This window comes from Cryptomeria japonica, chromosome 1 (assembly GCF_030272615.1).
Source record: "Cryptomeria japonica chromosome 1, Sugi_1.0, whole genome shotgun sequence".
NCBI classification, from domain to species: domain Eukaryota; kingdom Viridiplantae; phylum Streptophyta; class Pinopsida; order Cupressales; family Cupressaceae; genus Cryptomeria; species Cryptomeria japonica.
In genome coordinates, this window is record NC_081405.1 from 152,719,333 (window position 1) to 152,746,617 (window position 27,285).

Below are 27,285 nucleotides of genomic sequence, written 5' to 3' on the forward strand. Positions count from 1 at the left end.
TCTAAAAAAATCTTATCCAAAAATCCTAAGCACAATTTTTTCATCATCGTCATCCTACCATGGTGTTTATTTGATTGTATTTTCTTTGAAATATTATTTTTATTAAATAAAATAAGCGTAGAAATTTATTAATAAAAAAAAATCAACAATATAATAAAGAAGCAATGCAACCACTTGGGACCAATCCCAACCAACCAATAGCATCATTACAGAGCCAATACCTAGCAAAAGAAAAACTACCCATACTATCCATGAAAATCCTTTGAAATCAACCCCTCCAACTTTTGGGATTCTCCCATTAAGGTGCTCCCAAAAATGAATATTTCGATTACCCATATTTTCAAAGGCCCATTCCAAATAATCAACAACCCTATTCCATTCCCTTGGGATATGAATGAAGAAAATAAAATCCAAAGAGTTGCATAGCTATCGAATCTGCTTAACCATCACTGCCAACTACCATCTCTCATCCCCACTATCCTACTTATTCAATATATTAACTAGAATTTGTGAATCTATCTCACATATAACTTTGTAGTAGCCAAGCTCATAGAACCTTTCCAAGGCGATAAGAATAACCAGCACTTTTATAAGGTTATTAGTTTGGAAGTCTTTATAGCTCGAAAAGAAGATTCAAATAAAACCCATACAATCCATTGCAACACTCAAACTCCAGCATGCCTAGGATTTCCCTTAGAGGACCCATTTGTATTGATCTTAAAAATCTCTATAGGTGGCAAAGTCCAATGACCAACTCTATGAGTTTTCCTAATTTGAGACTGCCTCCTTTTAGAAATGGAAGGTCCAACACTATTTCTAGATAAGTATCCCTTGCATCACCTCTATCTCATGAGGTTATGTAAGGGTCTCTCTATCACACTTAGCTTGAATAGTTTCTTGGATCATCCCAGTAATTATCTACCAAACTTGCTTAACCTTCATCCTCATGTCCTAAAAAATCCTACAGTTCCTTTCTAACCACATTTTCCTTAGGATGTTTGAGGGGCCAATATTCTAGGCTACCTAAAGAAATAATGCCTTAGCAGGAGGATGAACCAAATTCTTCTAAAGTTCATGAAGTGAGGAAGCATTAATACAAGCTTGCTTCCAAGTACCCTACCACAAATGCTAGATGGCTCTAGAAAAAAATGCACTGAAGAAACAAATGGGAAGAGGTTTCATCATCTTTTCCATAAAGGATATAGATAGAAGACCTTTGTATTACTCGCTTCCTTAGTTTATCCCAAGTAAGACATCTATTTTGAGTGGCTATCCAAAGGAAAAAAAACTGTATTTTGTCCAAGTGAACCTATTCGACACTTTCTACCAAGGAACTCATCCATCTCGTGAATTTGCTTATTTCAAAACCTGATACCCATTGGCCACTAAATACACCCCTTTAGAATGGGGAGTCCAAGACAAGATATATTTTCTCTTAATGGAATTGTAGGTACACCTTGCAATAATTCTAGAAAGCTCTTTGAGAACCTCCTTTGACCCCCCAGGTGGCCAATAAGAGGGATCCTTGCACTCAAACACCTCAACCTGACCCACTCAATGAGTGGTTTTGAAATCTTCAACCTTCATCCAACTAGCCTCCAATAAGTGATCATACAATTATTGTAAGTGTGGGTACATAGACTTGGCGGGAGAGAATCCATCCCATGAATCAAACCAGAAAAGTGCCTCTGAACCCTTATTGTAGATCCAAAACAAGCCTTGCTTGATTAAATTAACACCCCTTTTAAGAGTGTCCTAGATCATAGATCCCTTCCCCACTAGGCTAATTCTAGAAACATTAGCAGGATGTACTCCTCCCAAGTAAGGATATTTGCCTAGACCTAATCCTGGTTAGTGCACTAGTGCCAATGTAACTTGGCAGCCAAAACTTGGCTAGTAAGAGAAACTTGTTGCAAGCCAATAACGTCCGGTCTACAAATAGATTCCCATTTAACCAAAATCCACTTAGATGAAGCCAAATTACTAGCCCAAAAGAATTGACAAGAAAGAGTATTCAAATCCCAAATGAAACTTAAGGGGGCAATTTGGATGAAGCACCTATAAATGTGCAAAGTTGGAGCACTGATTTCAATAACCACAATCTTCTAGCATAAGAGAGCCAATTGAAGGTCCAATGGTTAACTTTCCTTTGAAACTTATCAAGTGCAATTTGCCAAGTCCCCCTCAGCACAGGCCTAGAAGAAAGAGGAATACCCAAGTACACAAAGGGATATCTCTTTCTTTGAAACATTGTTACTCCTTGCAGTCTCATTGAATTTTAGTTAGAGTGACACTTTGAAGAGGAATAAAATACAAACATCTAAAAGCATACCAATACCATTTTTATGTAAATCCATTCCATACTATTATTTTTATCATCATTAATTAATTAAATAATTATGTTATTTAATTAATCTATTCCACTTCTAATTAATTTAATAATTATACTATTTAATTAATCTAGTTCACCAAGTTAACTAATTAAATAAATATTATTTAATCATTCTACCCCAATGTCACTTCTAATAAAGTAATTTTATTATTTAATTAAACTTTAATTTCCATTTCAAATGGATAAATTAATTAGATAATATTTTATTATATTTAATTATCTATATCGCCTCCATCATTTTCAGAAATAAATGACCAACTAATTTCATTTCCTTCCCAATTTTTATTGCAACTAATTGTTTGTTGTACTTTCTATTTCTAGATAAATAATGTCATCCCTTCACCTCGAACAAACTTATTCATAGACATCCATCTTCTCCTTGATCCAAGGAAAACTTTGTCATTCAACCTCCACCATAGATCTCTTAGGAAAATCCCAATCATCCATCCTACTAGCCAAAATATTATAAATGGAGCTTCAAAGCTTCCAAAAAAAATGACTATCATTGATTAGTACATGCTAAAAAGATTTTGTACAAATCATTTGAGTCACCACAATCCATTATTTTCATTGGGATCTTATCCTCACAAACAATGGAGTTTTTATTTGACAGCATTTGTATTGTTCAAATTTTAATCAAAGTTCAACCTTGAGGAACTTGCAAGCTAAATTTGAATTAAGAAGCTGATTCATATTTGTTTCCTTCTATTTTGATTATTTTTAAATTTTACAAGTTATATATAATAAGCACCCATATTCACAATCCATTAAAATTGAACATTGTAGCATGTAACTTATTTTTATTATGGAAAGAAGAGATAAATAATATCCAATTTAATAGGCAAGTAAGTGAGCACTTTGTGCATCATACATGAACATAAGAACATTGAAGGACATCATCATGATGGTATATGCATTATTATAGTTTACATAAAATTTTATTGTAGTTGAACTATGCACATAGTTGTAGCATGAGAAGTTCCTTTTCATTGTAAATACACATGTCCTTCATTGTGCATCGATGCAATAAGAATAACCAAATTTACAATAGCTTCATAAGCATTTTAAAATGGCCTTTATTTGAAAAGAAGCATAATTGAAAATAATAAGATGTATTATAACTTGACAAACATTATTGGACAACTTTGTATCAATATATGAAGTTGTACCAAAGATGGAAATAGAAGTCACTGTAGGTGCAAGCTCATATGTATTACAAAAGGGGTTTTAGAATAAGCATGTAAAAGATAATCACTTTAGAATGTGAAAAGCATCATAGCAGGTTGAAGGATCAATGTTCAGAAGAATTGTAAGCATGTAATTGGTACTATTGAATTGTGTATAGAAGTTTTCTATTTGTATCCAATACTAGCCATTGTGGAATTCCTTGAGCAACCCAAGAAATTATAGCTATTGGAGTTGTAGAACAACACATGTTAAGTTATTACAAAGATGGAAAGATATTATCCTATATCCTAAATATAATATTTTGTGAAACCAAAAACTCCTTAATAATGTACATGTATAATTTGTATTAGATCAATGAGTAAATCTCATCTTACATTGAAGGACAATTCAACAAGTTGTTGGATTAAAAAACTATATTCTTGTAGACTCAAAAGTTGAATATAATTATATATTAATGTAACTTCTCTTGAAATTCTACATAATTTTTTTTAAAATGGCATCTTATTTTGAGTCTATATGCAAATGTTATGACCTCCAAATGAAGCAAGACTTAGAACTATTAATAACAGTTATTTTGCAATTGACACTAGTGGTTTTGTAATTGACAAGGTGATTTTGTAGTGAATGGGTGCTTTTGTCATTGACATTGAGAGTTCATAACCAATGGGGTTATTTCATAATTGAATCATGTTGAAAGGGGTGACTTTTTACTCAAGCCAAAAATATGTGGATTTGAAACAATCTGTTATTCAATGTCTTTAGTTCCCAAATTGAAGGTGTGGCAAATATAAAGGTTGTCCTCCAAGGCTTTATAGATACTATTAGGGGTCCAAACCAAGCAATGGAGGAGAATACTTGTATGTTTTATCTTTTTAGATATTAATAGCATAGGAAGGCAATTATGTGGTGCAACTTTCTAGATCTTAAGAGCATAGGAAGGAAATTATATGTCGTATCTTCCAGATTAAGAGGCACTTGATAGAGGAATTTAATATTTTTGTAGTTGTCTAATTATACTATAGGTAGAAAGAAATTTTTCACCCTCATAGGATTTTTTCAACTCATATCATTATGTTATGTTGTATATAACAATTTAGTATTTTCTTTTATTTGTTAAAAAACACTATAAGACCTCCATTTCCAACTAATATTTGGATTTCAAGTAGAAAAATAGTGTCTTACATTGATTTCCTAGTTTTTAACTCATTATGGAAGATTATGAACCGTAAGATTTCCATGAATGAAGTCAGTTTCTTAAAAAAATCTTGTATTAGAAATATTTCATTGATATGAGCTTAATAGATGAGGAATGTACATATAGACCCTTATGACAACCATCTCCATTACCACTTAAACCCTTAATCCATGGATTATCTTATATCGAAAGCACTATAAAATATAGGATACAAAATATCATGAGATATATGAACATTTTCAACATGATTATCAATATTATTTGTTACTTAACATGATCATCATGAATATCCATAGAATCAACATGAGATACACAAGAACTATCATCATAAATCACATCATCAGAATGCAAGGAATCACAATTTAAAATCTCATCATCTATTCATAAGACGATGTATCATCATGTATGTAAAAAGGTGAATCACAAATTAGATTCTTAGACTTCTCATAAGATGTACGATCACAAGAAAATGAACCTAAGGATATAGAAACAGGCCTATCATGACAAGTAAGAATAACAACATCACAAGAATCAAGAACATCCTAAATAAATAAGGTTAGTATAATCTCATCATATACAATATCATTCTTAAATGTGTTGTAAGAAAGTAAAACTAGTTGATCATCATCTATTTGACAAGAAATATAAATCATATAATGCATATGACACTAGTAATCATCAAATTGAAGGTATTATTTTCCCATAGTCCATGAATTGTTATAAAAGCTTTTGGGTAATTGACTGGGTATTTTTGCTTTTCGACATTTTAGATCACACTTTGTGGTCCTTCATCAGAAAAATGAAAACTTTTCATTTTCATTTTAATTTTAATTTTATAGATATACTTTCCTAATCATTTTCAATTTTCTAATAAAAGATCACATAATGTAATCTGGAACATTGAAAAGCAAAAATATATGAAACATTAAAAAGAAAAAAAATATGCATAATTATTATTCAAAAGATTTCATAACTATCATCAAATCATCATACACAAAAACATTATAATATATATGACACTAGTAATCATCATATACCTCATTAGTGGCCAATGAAGAAAAAGTGGTGAAAGGTAAAACATACTAGTGCGTATGACTCTCACTAGGCAAAGGAAGAGTGATAATAAGATTGAAATATAACAGGCCTTCATACTAACTTTTTGTATGTGTCCTTAGTTATGATGGTGACAAGGTTATTTTGTTGCTATTCATTATCGTTACATTCTTTCCATATGTCATGTCAAGCACAAAAAAAGTGGTTATAAACGACATACTTACAAATGTTTATTGAATCTCAATCGATGTAACCAACATAATTTAGTCTATTCGAAAAACTTAATTTTAACAAAATAGTGGTTATAATCGACAACTTTTAAAAGCTTTATTAAATGTTCATCGATGCAGCCAACATGATTTAATTTATTGGAAACCTTAATTTGAACAAAATTTATTTATCTATTTATCCATTCTTGTAATCCATGTTCACTGCATTCTCTTCTGTCTCCGAGAGCACTGGAAAATGATGTTTTTGGATCAGCTCGGGATAAAAAAATCACCCAAAAACAAACTCAAAAGACATATAGATTGACTTCTTCATTTAACATTTGATTATATGCAATTCTGTATTGAGAATATTCTTCACAATACCTCCAATTTCAGTGGGTCATCAATCTACACACAGCATTATTTATACAGGCAAAATTGGATATCTTTTATCTGTATTCACTAGAGCATATAAACTGAAGAAGTTGAAACTGTGGCTTTCATTAGAAAATGGAAGCAACATTGAAAGACTTCTTGTTTTTGTTGTTTTTGATGATATTCAGTGGTATGCCATGTTTTGGTGGAATAACCAGCACTTATGTGAGAAAAACTGAAGCATCTATGGACATGCCCATGGATAGTGATGTTTTCAGCATTCCACAAGGTTATAATGCTCCTCAACAGGTATTTCACATTCATGTCTTTTGACTGTTGAGAATGAGAAGTTTGACGATAATTTTTTTTTTTGTTGTTGTCTTTTTATATTTGAAGAGTTAAACATTTGTATATAAGAATGAGTGCAGATTATATATGAAAATGTGATCGATAAATTAAAGGTTAGATTGATATGTTGGAGATCATATCTCTATTTTTTTTCGTTTTTCTTACTTTTTTTTTGGATGCATATGCACCTCTATCTAGTTTTTAGCTTTAAAACATTAAGTGCATTGTTTTTAAGTTTTTGTTTTCTATCTGATGGCTGTACAGACCGTCTATAAAATCTGTATTTTGTATTAGAGAAACAGTAAATAAAGATATTGCCATGCTTTTTCGTGATGTAGTCTTTAATGATAAACCACATAATTCATTTTGTTATATATTTATTTCTGATTGTTTTTATTCTCGTTTTACTATTTGATATTATTCTATCTGCTCTTTAAACTCAACATTGACAGCATGTTTTCTTGACTGTAATAGGTCAAAAAATCAGATGCTTTGTCTACTGCATTCATTTGATTGTATTTATTTTATCTGTTTTGGGAATTCAGGTCCATATTACTCAAGGAGACCATGTTGGTAGGAGAGTAATTGTATCATGGGTCACAACCTCTGAGCCTGGGTCCAATACTGTTCTTTATGGTACTGAGCAGTCCAAGTACAAGTATTCAGCAGAGGGGATTGTTGCAAGCTACAAGTATTCTAACTATACATCAGGCTACATTCATCACTGTACAGTGAAGAATTTACAGGTGGAAGATTCTTTTTCCTTTTTCTTTTCATGTTAATTGGAAAATTGTTTCTATAAGTGTTTAGATTTGCAATGGTAGCAACCAGAAACTGAAACAAGAACATTGAAAGTTTTTACTTCTTGTTGGTCTAATCATGTAGCATTTAAATTTTGTTTATAGAGTGTATAATCATGTTAAGTCAGATGTTATAACAAAAGGAATGGAAGGCACATGATACATTAAGGAAGGTTTTGATCTAGAAGAAAATGTTAAGGTTGAGAGATATCTGTGAAATATATGAGAGCATTGCAGGTCATGCATTACTCAATGTTTCAAACTTGAGCAGTAGCTTCTGGTCCCAATTCATTTACAGTGCACATGATTGCATATGGTTAAAGAATGGGTTGACATCTTATACCCCTTCAAGGTGTTGATCAAGATTTCTCTAGAAAGACAATGATAAACCACTTCTCATAGGTCCACCAACATATTTGAGGTAAACTATAACCAAATACAGAATGAATAGAGACTTCATTTAATGGTGACAACCCTTTCAAGGTCCAAGTAAAATTTGACATTCCAACTTTTCGAGGGACAATTAATGTAGATGCTATCGATGATTAGATATCCCAGTTGGAAAAGTGTAAACCACTTCTTAAATTATAAGGAAATAGCATTCACCTTGTCAAAGATGAGTCTCACGTAGAACATTTGTAGGAGGCTATGTTGTTATCCTCGGAGAATTGAAGAGGAAACTTTGATGTTTGACATTTTGACGTAGTGATAATGAGAACCCCACATGGGGATAATTTGTGGACAATATAGAGGAGTATATCCTTGAAGACACATTTGAAGAGAATTATATGTGATAGTTAAATTTTAATTATTTTCATTAAAAAGAAAGTTAGTATGATGAGGTGTCTTTGAATTAACTATGAAGCTTTGAGCAATACAATTATAAAAAAATATGTATTTGATTTTCTACATTGAATTCTTTAGGATAAGCTCAAGAGACCAAAATTTTCACCAAATTTAGTTTAAGTCTAAGTACCATCAAATTTTAATTAAACCATTAGATTTGTGGAAAGCTACCTTTAATTCCAAAGAGGGCTTGATCAAGTGGTTAGTCATGCCCCTTTGGCTTGACCAATGCACTTTCCACCTATTGGAATCACTACTGACATTACGCCAAAAGCTTGAGCTATCAACGAATGCCACAGTGGCCAAAGACAAGGATCCACGGGAGGTGGTTAAGCACATGTCATGAATCTCGAAGGAGGTGTTGACCGACTAACCAACAATCCCCCCCTCAACACTGACTGAGGGTTCCACAAAATTCTTATAAGGAGACCACAAAGTGACCTCTAGAGATTCGAACCCATAACCCAACGCTCTGATACCAATTGTTGGAATCATTGATGTCATTACACCAAAAGCTCGAGCTGTCAACAAATGCCACAATGATAGAGACAAGGATCCATGGGAGGCAGTTAAGCACATGCCACGAATCCCAAAGGAAGTGTTCACCGACTAGCCAACACCACCTTCACGTGAATGATGGATGATATAAACAATCATTTCATTGATTTCATCATCATTGTCTATTTAGATGACATACTCATACTTGAGAAATGGGAGGATCATTTACAATATGTTCAATAGACAATTTTGTGACAACATAGGCTTTATGCTAATATAGAATAATATACCTCTGGTATAGAGAGGATACATCATGGACAAGAATGGTGTTCATCTTGACCTTGAAAAGATACAAGTTATCAAAGATTGACCAACTTCTAAAAATTTCATAAAACTTTCTTGTTTTTGGGATTGACTGATTTTTATCAAAGGGCCATGCTCAAATTCTCACAATTGACATGGCCAATAAATTAGGTAATCAAGGGATGTGTAAACATAAAATTAGTTTGGACAAAGATGCCACAATGAGAATTTACACAATTGAAGTAGAAACTCTATTTGGTATTGACAATGATTCTTCCTAATCTGCAATAGTCCTTTAAAATTGAGATAGATGACTCTAAATATGCACTGAGTAGTTGTCACTAAACATAGGCATCTAGTTACCTACCATAGTGAGACCCTCTCTAATATAGCACACAAGCACCCTTCATATGCTAGAGAGTTGTACACCATTATTTAGGCTTGTAAATAGTGGAATCACTATATCTTGTGGAAATAGATCTAATCATTCACACATACCACACGCCTCTCCAATTCAAGCAAACGTAAGGAAAGTTGCAGAATAATCAGAATAAATGGTTGTCACCTACTTCTATTTGTTTCAGCTCAAAATTTATAACAAGAAGGGAATCACTAATGCAGTTATAGATTGCTTGATTTGACCTGCAATCATATTCATGACAATAATGTTAAAAATTCTTCAATACATCAAACAACATATTAGCCTTAATCATATAGGATTGATCCTAATTTGGATGACATCTACCAAAGAATCACACAAGGAAAACAAATCCTTGATTAATACTTGCAATAAAAAATTCTAATTCAAATGGAGCACATTTGTATCCATATTGGGAAATATCAAAAGCTGATTTAGAAAGCACACTATAGTTGCGTTGTAGGAAACTTTGGGATAGAGAAGATAATTGTTGTATTATATAAGTACTTCGACTATGTAAAACTATACCACAATACTATTCTATACATTTGATCTTATGCATAACATGTACAATTGCAAGACCTACATATTGAAAACAAGTATTTTGCATAACTTTTCCAATTTCTAGTAAGCCTTGGTACTCTATCCCCATGGATTTCAAGTTAGGCCGTTCCATGACATAACATGGTGATGCTAGTGTGTACATGTTATTTGATAGATTCTTAAAAATGTTCCTCATGATAGCTTGCAAAAAGGTTTTTTTTGTAAAAGATGCAACCAAGATTTTTTTTGAGAATGTTTGGGTACATTTCAATCTACCATATCTAATATCATTTTTTATAGGGATAGTAGGTTCTTTAGCAAGTTTTGTTAACACTATGGGTTGTGATGAACACCATGTAATTGAAGTTGAATGCATTTCACCCCGAACTGATAGATAGATTGAGATGGTGAAATTTCTAATCATTCAAATAATTCATGCATATGTGATGAGATTTAACCCTATGTCCAACATAGATACAATTATGCATTACATAACTCCATTGGACATAGTCCATTTGGATTTTGCCTTTAGAACCAACCATTGATGTAGCCTTATTTTTCATGTTTAATGAGACATCATCACATGCTTAGAAGGAGGTGGTAAGGCATCCATATTTATTGAAAGAATACACTATATCCAATAATAGGTTCATGAGATACTACAACATACCAATCACAAGTACAAGGAAAGATATGATCAATTTCATAGACCTAATTATTTTCAAGTTGATGAAAAAGTTTGGCTTTATCTCTAGAAAGAGTGGATTTAAGGGTCACATAGAAACTTCATCCGAGCTATAATATGGACCCTAAACCATCCTTAAGTATAATGGTAACAATTCTTCCAAGCTTGTTCTACCTCATTTTCTTGGGTTGTATCTAGTTTTAAATGTAGAGTTTCTATGTCCATAATTTTCACCATTGTTGGAAGCCTTAGGATTTGTTGAACACCTTAATAATGCAAAACTAAATCCAAATGCTACCATTCCACTAAATATAGATTATGTGACCTATGTTTTTATCAAGAGATTAAAAAATAAACAGATTCCTCTCTATTCGTGACTAGGGAAAGTGTTAATCAAGGATCAAATTAACAAAAAAATCCTCATTTGTTACAAAGTTGGTGTGATTGGGTCCATTGTTGAGCAGGTAAAACTAGGTCTTTCTAACACATCTAGCTACTTTAATTTTTGTCCAACGGACTAGGAATAATGACCCCACAAAGTTAGAGTACATAAACTAAACACTTTATTAATACTTTTTAATTTTGTAATTAGTTTATCTTCATTGAGCTATTCATTTCAACTTCCAAGGAGGATACAAGTGTGGGGACTCTTTGGTTGCCAATGGGAACCATAGCTCACTAGTTTTAGTAAGTTTTCTAATTTGATTTGTAAATTATATAAATTGACTACATTTGAATCAATGAAATAGAGTAGACGGTATGCATCTCTTTCATAGAGTTTGCCAAATTTAAAAGAGTTCTCAATTTTGAATAGAAATATCTTATTTAGTTCTAGTAAAGTTGTTGCATATTTTCTTGCCTTAAAAATTACTAGTTACAATACATTCAATGCATTGTCCTTTTAATTCACAAAATAATTTTGTCAGCATTTTAATTTGTTCTTTTTATACTAGAATAGTGTGATGAAATATCTTCTTCAAATTCTGCTCCCTCATCTAATCTACACTTAAACTTTAAAATAAATAAATAAAACACTCTTACATTTTTGTTATCTTTAGAACACAAGACTGAAAGTTTACCACAAATATTTCTATTTGTACCACTAAACTATAACATGAATTGAACCGTACATATTATCCACTAATTAAAACAAAGATAAGTAAATTCACACTAACATAAAAGATTGTTTGAATACATAAAACAACATGAACAATAAGAATGAACTACTAGATTGAAGAGGAAAAACCTAGACAAAGTTACTCGAGAAGATATAAGATATATGCTATATAAAATTATACATAGATCTTTTTCATTGCTAACTTGTCAAATTCTCATTACTGCAACAAAATGATCCAACTTCTTGACTTCGAATGAAAACTTCTGTAATGTAAGTCTTAACACAAAATCTCATTACATTCTTTGTACTCTCAGACACTTTTTTATAAGCAAAATTATTTCTGTCAACTTTGATTTTTTGTCCTTATCTTTTTGCTCTTATTATTCACAGTTGCTGGTTTGGATATTTTATTGATGTTGAAAGACCATTGCTTACTCGTACTCTTCGTAACTCTGTTTTGGATGTGATTGCAGTATGATACTGAGTATTTTTACAAGATTGGATTGGGAAATACAACCCGCGAGTTCTCATTCTTTACACCCCCCAGAATTGGTCTGGACACACCGTATACATTCGGTATCATTGGTATGTCTATTAACATATCTACAGTCAATTATTTGAATTTTGTATTATTAATTACTTCAATTTTTTGGTACCATAATAGTTTTACAAAGAGCGTTCCAGGTTGTTACACGTATTGCGAGCACAATAACCCTAGGTTGTAAATTTACAAGAAGTGCGTACTGCATGAGTTCAAAGATTCAGTGATAAGAAACATGACTAGAAAAGCCTAAACAAAGTTATGGTGCATTGTACTATCCAACTGAAAATTAAAATTTTAAGCACAACAATTTGTTTTATATACATGGAGCTTAGTTATGATTTGGAAGCATGTTTGTTCTTTCACCATTTAAGAGAGTCGGGAAGATCCTGTGCAAATTCATATGTACAAAAACCTCAATAAAAAGTCATCCTGTGTGAGGAGGAACCTTGACAGAAAAGAATCACTGTTAGAGCTGGGAAGAGTGTGTTGATTGAGACAAAGCTCTTGTCTACAATAGGGTGAGGAGTATCTCAAAAGCAAAGCTTCAACTAAGAGGGTACTATTCCCTTTGGATTGAATAACACCCACGGCCAATAGTCCTTGAGAGTTGAGAACTAGAGAAGACAGCCCTGACTTTGAACATGAGGGTAGCTGAACCTCTACACTTGGAGTGAGAATTAGAAGTACTTGGTCCTTTAGTGGCCACTTATGAAGGGATAATTTGTCTTACAAATATGTAAACATATGTGCTACTATCTATGGTTAACCAATGGGTGTTTGGCATCCCCAATGGCTGAAATATGGTGAAAGGAGGAAGGATCAATGTGGTTGTCTTGGGAGTATCATGTAGATATTGATGTCCACAATTAATTACCTCCAAAAGGCAAAGGGCCAAATACATTTGGTTTGGGTAACAACAAAAGGTAGCAAGGCACACTCTTGATCTATTTGCAAGCAATGCCATCTCCTTTGGATCTTCATGGTAGACAGAAAAGTCACCTAAAAGTAAGGTGCACCTCCATCTCTATGTGCTAAATATATAAAGAGAACAAATCTTGTGGCCTTGCTGTATGTGGCGATCAATGCCTGTCCATTTGAGAACACACCCATAGTTGCTACGTACCATTCTCATGAAATGCTTAGCATAAGCAACTGTTATATGGCTATGAGGTTGCATGAGGGAGATCCAGTTAACATGAATATATTGTCAATATATCCTTGTTGATAGTTATATTAATATCCCCTTCATGATAGAGAGGATAAGAGGAGAGGCATAAGGAGTATTTAAAGGTAAGGGATATAGTCTCCAGACATTCCAATTGACTAAAGAAGCAAACTGGTCTTGGAATGAAATCTGCTGTTGTTGCCTAAGGGAACCAAAAGAGGCATCCCATCAAAAAAACATAGAATGGTAAGAGCAGAGGCATAAAGATTTAAAGGGAGTGATGGTCTATGTATCCCAATCGACTGAAGAAGAAAATTGTTCTTGGAATTAATACTACTGTTTCTGCCGGAGGAAACTAAAAGAGGAATGTTATCCAACGAACATTGAGCTATACACGGTTATCTCTCCCAATCAAAAGCTGTATCTCCAGGGGACTTGAGTCTACGAAGATACAAAATAGGCCGTAAGCCACTTTTAAGAAAAAGAAATTTGGGACTAAGTTCAACTTGGAGAATGCTGGGAGGGGCCATTTAATTTCACCAAATCATATTGAAGCTTAATGCTTTGCACTTTCTCAGCTTTTCCCCTCTCATTAGGCTCTGAATTAGTGATCCAAATATTTGAATCATATAGAATATGGTGGGTTTTATGATTGTGCACAAGGGACATGTCTTTGAAGAGATATTATAGCAATGCATGTTCAACTCTAATACACTAACTTGTATTCTTTCATTAAATTTGGAAGCCTTGGTTGCATCTGATCTGCATTATCTCTTGTGGTATCTTGTTGCCCATGTAGAACATCACAATTGATATTTGCGGAAAAGGGTCATAACTAGAGACTAGAGTTGCTAGATACTCCATTGCCCAAGTACATGTATCTGCATATCAGATACTGAATACCGATACAATAATCCCAGATAAGACATGAATATCATATCTGGATGGTATTAATATAAGAGGCCATATCTGGGTCCTATCTGATATATTTGAGAATGGTACCGTACCATTTATTGTTGGTTCTAGTTTAGGGTTATGACCAAACATTCAAAACTACAAAACAGTTAAAAACAATTTGTTCCCACATATTTTTTAAATTAGCAAAGACACTAATATAATATAACAAAATAAACATTCTAGACTAAAAATATAAAAACCAAAAATTATAGAAACTATTAAAAATAATTGAATATACATGTATTTTTATAATTGTTGTATCCATTTGTATGCATATTAGGGAGTTGTGAAAATTTTGTATTTGTATTTAGGGGAAAAAAAAATTCACCGTATCTGTATTTGATAGTATATCCTTTTCCATGTAACTTTGGCCATAAGATGTCTCAAATGGAAAAAATCAAGTAGAAGTGTGAACAACTTTGTTTTGTGAGAAGTGAATTTGGGCCAAATTTTCATCCCAATTCTTTTGATTCTTCTACTTATATTACCTTAATACTTACATTGGCATCTAGTTCACAACCTAGGTTTGACTATCTATTTGTGGATGGAATGCAATTAACACATCAGCTTAGTATCCATTTTTCCTCACAAAATGGTCCAAGGATTGGTCAAGTAGTTTTAATCCCCAATTGGCACTTTAGGTTTTAGAAACCCCAAGCATGCCCATACATTGGTGAAAAATTTAGGTGGCTTCTTAACTTGATAATGTCCTCTTGCATGGAATCAAAATACACACCTTGAGATTTTTCAAAAGAGGAGAGAGAACTTTGCCAGATTTCATCCACTCAGCCACCAAGAGTTTTCTTCCTTGGCCTGATTTCAAGTTGATGTTCAGACTTTCTAATCAAGACCAAGAGACTTACCAAACAGTTCTTGATGCCATACCCTCACAATCGCTTCACAAGTTTGGTGTGCGTTGCTTCAAACCTTGGTGGAAAGACTGGAAATTGTTTCTAGATGCTCCCTTTCGGATTTACAGGCCTTCCAAAGGTTATTCTTGTTGTTTTCTCACTTGCATATGGTGGATCACCTTTATTCCCATTGGAAGTTGCATTCCTCTTGTGGTGTGTGGGAAGAAAGATTCCCAGGCATGTGCTGCAGTGCTTGAGCCTAAACTAGCTCATTTTGCCTAGTGTTTGTTGTATCAAGGTCTTCCATTGGGGACTCATCTCGCTCACATGGTGTTTGTTTGGTATAAATTTGTTATACCAAGACTGACAACTTAGTCTATATACAATATCAAGTGGCCTTGGATCAAGTCAAACACAAAGAAACGGGACTCGGACTCGGCTTTGACTCGGACTCGGGACTCGGCGTCAAACTCGGCTCCAGACTCGGCTAGACTCGGAAAAGTGAAAAACTCAAGAAATTTAGAGATTTTTAAAGATTTAAAACTTGTTTCAGACACCCTTTATTGAATACACCTTAAAGACACAATAACATCATCAAACTCGGCTCATTTGATTACATACACAAGTATACATCAATCACATAAGCATAAACGCAAATTGTAGCTGAAGAGAATAACAAACATAGATATATAAATATTGTCAAATGTATACAATATTACAAAACTCATGGAATAAAAAATCCATGTCATCATATGATCATCATCAAATGTTTCATACAAATACCAAAGGTAAATACAACTACAAGCCTATGGCTCAAAGGAGCGTGCACCCTCTCGCCCTGGCCCCCTGCGAAGGCGTTTAAGGTAGGTCGTGGATGATTCAGTAGCCATAGTCGCTCCTCGTGACACCATGCCATGCTCACCAACATCAGGAACAACTGTGTCACTCTCAGTATTTCCTGTCTCTGCTCGTGCTCTTTGCTCCTCCTCTGCCATAGCTACAGCCTCAGCCTCTATATCTACCTGGTCGATCCAATCAGTGTCATCATCACTAAAGACAGCTGCAAGAATCTCAGGATCTGTCTGACTCTCATTGGCCCACTCTGCTTCAAGATCAACCTCATCTAGAATGATAGGAGAGATGTCAACTAATGCATTCTTTCTCATTCTCAGGCGGAGGTTGTAGTGAACAAAGACGAGATCATTCATCTTCTCCACAGATAATCTATTGTGCCTCTTGGAGTGTATGTGCTCAAATATACTCCAATTGCGCTCACAACCTGATGCGCTGCATGGTTGGCTCAAGATGCGAATGGCCAACTTTTGAATATTTGGAGTCGTTGGGCCAAAAAAGCTCCACCAATGATTTGAGTTTGAAATGAGAAAAATAAAAAAAATCAGTCTCACTCATGAACTCATTTAACAAGTTATAATATACAATAAAACTAAAATTAAGCCTTACAATTTATTTTTACGTGGCATCATAGTTGTCCTACCGTCTTTGGCAACAGGACGAGAGAAGGTCTCCCCTTGTGCATCTGAGAACAACTATAGCTCTCGAATAAGCTCTATCTGAGAAGTACCAGCAGGTCCCATCTTCTCCATGATTGAGTATAGCCCATTAAGGACCTCCACATCGGCCTTGAAAGAAGGGATAAAACGGAGTGCCGGATTCAGATAATTGGCTGTTGCATGGATGGGCCTATGAAGCTGATGATGCCATCTCCTATCAATGATCTCCCAAATGGGACCATACTTGCTCTCATCTCCTCCATAGACGAATTTGATGCCCTCCTTCGCCCTATCCATGCCCTCATATATATAGTCCATTGCGGGCTTATCTCCATCCGCAACTCGCAACAAAACCACCAAGGGCTTAACAAACTACAAAATTGAAAATATTGTGTAATTTAGAAAAATGAGCAAATAAGAGAATACATATAATAAGTTATAAAACATGAAGTTAAATTGTAGAATTTATAAAAAAATTACCTTCACTATCTCATTGCAAGAGACCCAAAAGTCTTGCTCATCAAAAATGCAATCTGCCATATCTTTCCCTGCAGGGGTGGTAGCATAGGATGAGGAAGACCACTCCTCACCAACAATCATACGTCTCAAGGCAGACTTAGACCTAAGCATGGACTACAATGTGAGGAAGTTTGTGGCAAATCTTGTGATTCCTGGATGATGCAACTCCTTCTGCTCTGTGTATTGTCTCATAAAAGCCAACACCCATGAATGATTATATACAAATTTGCACACATTTTTTGTCCTTTCTACACATCTCTTGACCCATGGGATTTTTCCAATATCCTCCAACATGAGGTCAATGCAATGAGCAGCACATGGAGTCCAAACTGTAGATGGGTGCCTCTCCATCAATAGTCTACCTGCAGCAACATAATTTGTTGCATTGTAAATTGTAATTAATGGAGGTACAAACTACAAGATAGTAATTAATTTGCAAACAAAATTAGTTTGTAATCAAAAGTTTACCCGCAGCAACATAATTTGTTGCATTGTCGGTCATCACTTGTATCACGTTCTCCTCACCCACCTCATCAATCACCTCCTCCATCTGCTCACATAGGTAGGTGGCATTCTTGCAATGGGTGGAGGCATCAATGGACTTGATGAAAACGGTGCCCCCAGAAATAACAAAATAAAGCTAGGTCAATGATCACTCAATAAACCATTAGATAAAAAAATAAAGAATTAAAGACTATATGAAACTAATATTAATCAATCACCTGGGGAAGTGTTGTGACCATTTCACACATCGCCCCATCGCAAATGGGGACCCCCTCTTTTTGCTTTTTTTTTTTCGCTTGTTTTCGCTTTCGTTTTTAGGGTTTTGTTAGTCAGTTAGTTGTCTGGATTTAGGGCCAAGCCTTAGGGTTTTAAATTTTGCCTTTTCAAGCCAAAATCCAGTCTTTTTTTGAGAGCTTTTGAGCTTCTTTTCTAGAATGCAAATTTTGAATGCAATGAATTCGCCAAAATGGTCTAATTTTCAATTGGAATGTTCATGCAGAGCTTAAACTTGTCTAAGTGTTGACCGTCAATATGAATTTTTGTCTGACTGAATATTTTGACCAAATTTTGACTTTTTTGAAGTTTGATCCTGGGCATTGGAATTGATTTGTTTTCGCCTCGTGAAGTGTTAAAATGTGAAAAATCTTGTTATTTTGGCCTGTAGGAGCAAAATCGCTCCTGTCCCTCAGTGAAGGACGGGAGCTCAATTTCAAATATCTCATCATCCTTGCAGAGTCCAGACAAATTTTACGTTTGAAGTGATGGAAAACGACAAGATCTTTCCATTGAATATAAATTGAAGATTTTCATGAGCACAGAAAGGCCTCCAGAAGGAAAATCGCTCCTGTCCCTCAGTGAAGGACCGGAGCTACGAATCAAATTTCACCTCGTCCTTGCAAGATTTTAATGACTTAGCAATTTGAGGACGTCCAAGGGAAGATGCTTTGCCAAATGAATATAATTTGAGATGCAAAAACGAAGGAAAATGACCTATATTGACTAAATCGCTCCTGTCCCTCTCCAAGGGACCAGGGCGAGGTACCTTGTAGCTCTCGTCCCTCTCCCAGGGACTAGAGCGATTTCCTCCATTTTGCAAAATCCAGACAAGGGTCAAGGCAAGTTTACGTTCAAAAACAAGGGAAAACATGAGATGAGCACATTGAATATAAATTGAAGATTTTTGGGACGTCCATACCAGTGTTAAATGCCTAGTTCGCTCCTGTCCCTCAGGAAGGGACCAGAGCGATTTTTGATATAATTGCTTTTCTTGCAAAGTTACAAATAATGTAAAGGCATGGGTGGATAGAGTGAAGAAGGACGATTCCGTTGAATATAAACTTGGAACTTGGCAAAGTAAGATAAAGGCCACAAAGGGAGGATCGCTCCTGTCCCTCTCCAAGGGACCAGGGCGATACAATGGTGATGATACGTCCCTCCAAAGTTCAAGGCTGATCCAAGTCAAGACGAAGGGTGGCGAGGACATTTCAAGGCATTTCCATCAAGCGCAACGTTGCAAAGGTCATCACATGGAAGGATTTGCACTCTAAAGACCTAGATCGCTCCTGTCCCTCTCCAAGGGACCAGAGCGATATCTACATAATGGCGTAAATTTCAAAAGGCAAACAAATTTCAAGTTACCAAAAGGATCGAAAGGACATCATTCCACGCAATGAAGATAATTGCAAGTTGGTACAAACAAGAACAAGCATGTTATGATGAACTTCGCTCCTGTCCCTCAGGAAGGGACTAGAGCGATATTGATATATTAGATTAATCCATGCAAGATTTACGTAAAGACAAAGATACACAAGGTTACATATGCTCCAGGACATCGTTTGAAGATAATTTGCAAGAGTTTTAAACGTCCAAACATTGCTAATCAAGGTAAAAGTCTCCCATCGCTCCTGTCCTTTGGACAAGGACCAAGGCGATACTATTAGAACACTCCCGTTCCTTCAAAGATCAAGGCGAAGCAAGGTTAGGAAGTGCGAAGGACAACGTTTGAAGGACATTGCAAAGGAGATCGAAGTTTAAAATCGCCAAGACCAAGGAGAAATGTGGATCGCTCCTGTCCCTCTCCAAGGGACAAGGGCGATGATCCTTATAACATCGAAGGTACCTTGCAAAAGCGAGTGGAAATAAGCGCAAAGGACACGAGCAATGATATTTCGAAGGTCAAAAATGCAAGGTGAACGCAAAAACATGGAGATCGCTCCTGTCCCTCTCCAAGGGACCAGGGCGATAATGATCATAAGATACATTTGCTCGCACAAGAAAGGCATTCTAATTCGAAGGACCACCAGATGATCGATTTGGGAGGTGAAAATGAAGGAGTTGAACGTCAAAAACGCAAGAATCTAGACCAAAATCATGGATCGCTCCTGTCCCTCTCCAAGGGACCAGAGCGATGAGGTACGTCCTTTTATTTTCATATCTTTGGCGCCAAATTTAAACAATTCGAATTTCATTAAATGCTAAATCAATTTAAAAATCGAAAATCCATTTTTTATTGGCATTTAATATGGCGTTAACATGTATTAATTATTTTTGCCTTATTTAAAATCGAAATTTGCAAATTTAAAAAACGCAAGGCATTAATAGTTAATTAATTAATAAAAAAAATAAAAATCGAATTGGAGCGCTCATTTAAGGAGGTCGGCCTTGTCATTTCATTGCAAATCATTTAAAAATGGTTTTATTTACCAAGTCGGCCTAAGGGGTGAAGGATGAATGCGCTATATAAGGAGGGTAGAATTATCATTTTCTACATCATTATTTTACCTTCCTTCATGCGAGTTGACAAGAGGCGAATATAGTGCGAGTTTCATTTATCCAAGGTGGCGAAGACACTCCAAAGGTGGTGCGAATTGCATTGAAGACCAAGGGTGGCGCGCTTAGACATTCCAAAGGTGGTGCGACTTCAAACCAAAGGTGGCGTAGACATTCCCAAGATAGTGTGAGGCGTGCGAAGTGTGTTTGAAGAGGTGCGAATTGCATTGAAGATCAAAGGTGGTGTGAATTCGAAGACCACACCAAGAGCGAATTTGAAGATCACATTCTCTCCAGAGGTGGCGAAATCAAATTTGAAGGGATCATATTGAAGATTATCTTTATACCTCAATTTTGCCTAGGCAAATTTTGTTTTTGCATTCTAGAGTTAGCTCTCTATCGAGGTATGGCGATTTAATTATTATTGTTTTATTCATTCATCGTCATATTTCAAATTTTGAATTTTAAATCTCTTAGCTCAATCGTTGTATTTTAGGAAATGATAACTCTAGAGACTTATCATAAGGTTTCCTAAAATTTATCTCTCTTATCTACGTTATTTATTGCAAAAATCTATTTCTCATAATGAAATGTTGTGTAGGTATGGCGACCCCAAAGGCGGGAGCATCCACCAGTCGCTCGGCTCTCATGAAAGAAGATCAGAAGACTGAAGAAGTGGAGACCAAGATCGTGTCCAAGTGGAGCAACATTGGAGATACAAACTTGGGGAACTTTAGCACGAAGAAGTTCCGAGAGGTCCCTTACATCGGCAAGCCATCACCTGTCGCCCGGAGAATAATAGAAAGTGGCATCATTAAGGCGGCCGGTTTTCCTCCAGCCATTCAGTGTCACGAGTTGATGATCGAGTGTGCCCGTCATTACAATCCACAGTCCAGGACAATTGTGTCCAATGAGGGAAACATTTTGGCGTACCTTTCAGAGGAGGCCATAAGTGAAGCCTTCCATCTTCCAGAGCACAGGGACATGATATACAAGAGCATTGAAGGAGCCAGATCAGTGTACGATGATGATCCAGATGCTTGCCTAAGCATAATCAACAAGAACTGGCTACTTAAGAGTCGTCCCCGTCTGAGCAAAGTACCGAACACACCACACCGGATTGATTTCCAAGAGGAGTACAGAGATTTGATTACCATGCTCAACAGAGTTACAGAAGCACCTCATGCCTTCTATTTTGAGAAATGGATGTTTTACTTCATCCAGGTGATTGTTCAAGGAAAGGGTACAATACATTGGGCTAGGATAATTAGCCATTGCTTAGACGTACAGTTGAGAAGACTCAGGGCTACTAAGTCCTTCCACATGAGTTCATACGTCATCTATGCCTTAATCAGGAGTGTTGAGTACGCAGGACTACCTCACAGAGGAGTGATTGGAAGAGGACCCGGCGAGGTCAGAGTTTGTGAATCCTATACCTACTTGCATCATCCACCAGGGAAGAACTACAAGTTAATCAATGATACTTTCACGATGAACATCACCAGGACGCTGCAAGGAGGGATTCACAACAGATTATCTCAGGATGCCCAGGAGTTAATCAAGAGGTACGGTGCTTGGTTCATTCAGTTTCCCAAGTTCACTTACATTACAGTGTATGGATGTCCTTTACCCCCATACATGTTGCCGAGATACCCGACAGACAGAATTGTGTTACTTGAAGTAACAAGGCAGTTGGCAGCATATGTGAAGGCATTCAGACACAGACATCAGAATGGAGTTCAGGTACCTATTATTTTGGGTAATTCAGTTGAGGTATGTCCCAATGTCTCAGCCATGGATGATGCAGAGAGGGAGTTAGCCTTGTATCCTTTTTCATCTTTTGCTTGGAGGAATAGTTTTGACCCTCATGGACATTTAGAGGAGACAGTCGGTAGAAGATTTAGACATGAATACCAAATTGAAGATTTTATGATGAATCTCCTAGATGATCTTGAAGTGAAACGTAAGATACATTCTAGATTGCCTTTGGATTTTATCAGGAAATGTAAGATTTACAGAGTAGCCGACCAAGCTCAGGACAACGGCAGGCACATCCAATCTTCATATGATAGAGAGAGCAAAACAATAAGTTTGAATTGGAATGAGCCCGAGGCCGTGGATTTAGATGATTTGATGGCACCAGTCTTGTCTTGTACTCGCAGATGGGTAGATGTTCAACATCAGAAGTTGAGAGAACAAGGCATAGCCATGTCTTTTACTTTGGAAGAAAAGCCAGCCGAAGGTGGAGCCAGTGTTAGTGAAGGCAATCCTAATCCTAGGAATTCAGGTGAAGGTAACCTTCGATGTGCCAGTGAGGGCAATCTCCATTCGAGAGGTTCAAAGAGAAAGGAAAGATCAGAAAAGAAAGAGCCTTCCAAGAAAAAGCAAGGTGCTAACAAAGATCAAACACCAGGTATTTCTTCCAGACCAGAAGATAGAGCAGTTCGATTGGAAGAATCCATGGAATCGATGGTACAGAATGACAGGCAGGAGGAAGGACAGGCACAGCATGTTTCATCCGATGGATCTCTCCAAGACTATGATTTAGATAATGATAATGAAGTAACATCTCCTCCCAGACAAAAAGAAATAGTACATAAAGAAATTCAAGTTCAAGAGACAAGATCGAATATCCCAGATTGGTTGAAGGAAAGATTGACTAAGGTGATCGTAGTTGAGGACGAGGACAGTGCAATTGATTTAGAGAGCCTTGTTGGACGTTCACATGTGATAACAGAGAAGAAGAAGGCTACAAAGATGTCCAAGATGATTCGAGATGAGACTGGATCTAGAAAACTGCAGATAGCTACACCGGCAGCAGACAAATATGAGGATGAGATCCTAGCAGAGGACTATCATATACAGACTATTGAGTTAGGACCATCCACAGCAGAGCAGACTTTAGATGATGCCACCGACACATTTGAGGCATTGAAGGATAAGTTTAGAGAGGAAGTAGAAAAGAATAGAAAGCTTGAGAAAGAGGTCGGTGCATGGAGGACATATTTCAGTCACATCAATGAACCTTTGGGACGTCAGGATCCAGTTAGATCACCATTGCAGGCATTGCCCCTTCAATCAATCAATGAAGCAGAAAGATTCAGGAATATGGTCCAGCGTACATGTAATTGGATGGATAGATCTCACACGGTGGCCATTGAGTTTATTACAAGGATGTCGAAGATCACCCACCAGGCTATCCAAGTTCTTGAGATAATCCACAGATTGATGGCAACAGTAGCTGCATTTGCCCATACCAAGGACGTTGTCATCCCTGTCTTGAAAGTTATAAGACATACATCTAGAAGAATTTTAGCACAAGAGAGGATCTTAGAAGGTGATTCTCACAGTTTGTTTCAGTGGTCAACCTTACTCCATATAAAGAGTGTTCTCTTTGAGGACATCAGTGTTAGATGTGGTCAAGTTGAGGAGGTGATCAATCCGATCCAGGACAGAGTATTTGAGGTACTTCGTACCATTCTTGGCAGAGGGATCGAGGTCGAGACAGATGTGGATTTACAAGAATTTGAGGATAGAATCAAGATCATCTTTCGCAAGGACGCAGATGTTACAGATGAGCAGTATGATCAAATGTATGCCACCATGCTCCTGATTGATAGAACAAAGGAACTTGAACCTACTTGGGACACAGCTCTTCTAGATGCATTTGATCAGGTTATCCACTTAGAAGAGAGTATCAAGAATCTTCCCGAGATTCCAATCACAGAAATCGAAGGAATCGTGACAAAATTCATTGCATATGCTAAGAAGGAAAATTGGAAAGGGAATAAGATTCTAGATGAAAGGTTGTTACAGATGACATGACATCTTATTTCTCATTGGTTGATACCTCCTAGATTTTTGTGCCAAATTTAATATTTGGCTATGTATTTAATATTGTTCAGTAAAAAGGAGGTCATTTGTAACAAACCCTAATTAGGGTTTAGGTGTCATGATCTTGTCCATTGATTTACTTTCAATCTGGACCTTTCATTGTAATTGGGGATGCTATTTATACCCCCATTTTTCATTTTATTTGGAGTCAGTTAATAGAGAATAGAGTTAAGAGTGAAATAGAGAGATTAGAATTGTAAGCAATTTTTATTTTGTAGCAAGATTGAGTCTTGAAGAGAGAAATTCAAGCAATTGTTGTATATGATGACTTGGAAATCAATAAAATATTGAAGTTATGGTGTTTTGTTGCAAATTTCATAAGTTATCTTCATGGTTGTTGGATGTACTTGAATCATGCTCAATCAAAGTAGTTTGTTAATTTGAAAGGCTAAGTGTGAGGTTTGATATTTGGTAGGATTCGCAATCCAAACCACTAGCTTCTTGCTGATTGTAGGAACGCCTTGCGTGGTCGACTGGAAAACATTTTGAGTCCTTAACCTTCAAGCATTTTCGCACCTAGGATATGTACCTTCGTAGTAGTGTCCTTGGTCTTTGATGCATTGAATACCATTATTACCTTAGAAGATCGCACTAATTTCAATTAAGTTGTTATCTTATGGCAAAATTGGAGTTGGTTGAGTCTTGCCAAATCTCATTCATGCTAAGTCGTTCATAGGGTTAGGCTAGATTAGACCTCTTAAGCCCTATCTTTTTCCTTTTTTTTGAAAGTTCCTTTTAGTTTAGTGAAATCTTCGAGCCTTTGGAATCCGTAAGACGCCTTGGAGGAAACAGCAAATCACATCATACCACTAAAAGCTTGTCCACACGTGGAGACCCCACTAAAAGAACCTTGGAGTCTATCTAACTGATCCTTTTTTGCAGATCTTCAGCAGTTAGAGACTATTTTCTCAAGAGAGGATAAGATGCCTAATGGTATTTTATTCTGTGTATGATCGTGTACAAAATACACGTCAACAGGAAGAAACAAGAAAATTAAGGAGACTTCTATTTCTCCTATCCGTCCAACCTTCAGTCATGATGGTGCAACCTTTAGTGCTCCATATCTGACGTTGTTCATCTAAATCTTTCTTCACATCATCCACCATTTGAGACAAAATGGGTCCCCTCAAATCACTCTCACTAGGGGCTTTGAACCCCACTCCGCATATGGTAAGGGCATCAACCATTTCTTGCCAATAAGGAGACCTATTGCAAATAAACTCAATAAGATAAGTTAAGTATAAAAATTCAATGAGATAAGTTAAGTATAAAAATTAAAACAATCAAACATAAAAGTTATAAAACATTCACCTGGCTACAAAGAATGGAATACTGCTGTAGGTCCAAAACCTGCCAACTGCCCTTTTAGCAGCATCATGGACCTCCTTGTTCCAACCCATGCCCTCAAGCGACTGTTGGGACCCAGGAGTAGTGTGAGGCACAAAGAAGGAATCCAACCTAGATTTACGAATCCTAGGTCCAATGCTAACACTCCCACTACAACTACTAGTGCTAGGAGCATGAGAAGTGGCGGTGGCACTGCCACTTATAGAAGTAGAAGCGGAAGCACCAGCAGTAGCAAACTGAGTGGGATGATATAAAGGTAAGGAAGAAGGGCCTCCAACACAACCTAACTGTGTCCCTCTTCCTAAATTTGCCTCTCTCCCAATTGCCGCTCAATCCTCCTTTTGTTTCTTTTTGCTTTCAATTTCCTCAACCATTACATAACATTCACGTACAGCCTCAAGGAGTGCTTTTAGGCATGGTTCAACATCATGTCCACGCACACCAGCAATATGGTATTTGAGTCTATATATACCTCCATGGAATATTGTTTTGCAAAATGTACATTTTGTTTGCCCCTTTCCTTGCCCTGGAAAATCCTCATGATATTTCCAAGCAGGGTCCTTTCTAATGGAGGGTCTAGAAGCTGAAGTAGACATTTTAGGATAGTTTTGTGAAACTTGAAGTTGAGGCAAATAATAAAGTGAAGTTTGCTGCAATAAAACATTACAAATACAAAATTAAATTAAATTCATACATTAAAAAAAACTAAAGTAGGGTTTGTCAAACCCTACTTTTAAAAAAAAGAAATTTACAAACCCTACATACAACCCTACATAGTACAACACTACAATTACATACTACATGCTACATACAAACATACAAAAGATTTTGGAAGAAAATGTAAAACTTTCAAAATAAATGAATAGAAAATGGAATTTTTCCATACAAGAAACAAAATAATCTTCAAAAAAACAATCTTACCTCTTACAACAAGCTTGAAATGAGCTGCAAACTCTTCCTATCCAACTCTTGATGCACCAAATCCAAACACAATGCAGCTCCAATGTGACAAATTGAAGAAAACTTGAGCTTCCTCCTTGCTGGTTTTTCTTCTACGCACCCTTGTTTTTCTTCCCAATTCACTTTACTCCTATTTTTGCAAGTGAATGAAATGAAGGTCACTTTTAGGGATAGGAGATAATTAACAAAAAAAAACGGATTTGAAAAAGCATTGAAAACTAATTTTTTTTTGGTCTTTTATGAAGCTACATGCCGGCCAAGTTTGGGGCTCAGGACTTGCCGAGTTTGGCGAGT

The 27,285-nt window shown here is 36.0% G+C and overlaps 1 protein-coding gene across 1 annotated transcript in view; it reads left to right on the forward strand.

Annotated features, from left to right (window-relative positions):
• Positions 1–6,547: 6,547 nt before the first annotated feature.
• Positions 6,548–27,285, forward strand: part of LOC131079724 (purple acid phosphatase 2) — a 62,699-nt gene continuing 41,961 nt past the window's right edge. Inside the window, exons 1-3 of the mRNA XM_059216071.1 lie at positions 6,548–6,721; positions 7,306–7,506; positions 12,444–12,555. Coding sequence (XP_059072054.1) covers positions 6,548–6,721; positions 7,306–7,506; positions 12,444–12,555 — 487 coding nt within the window. The remainder of the gene's footprint in view (positions 6,722–7,305; positions 7,507–12,443; positions 12,556–27,285) is intronic.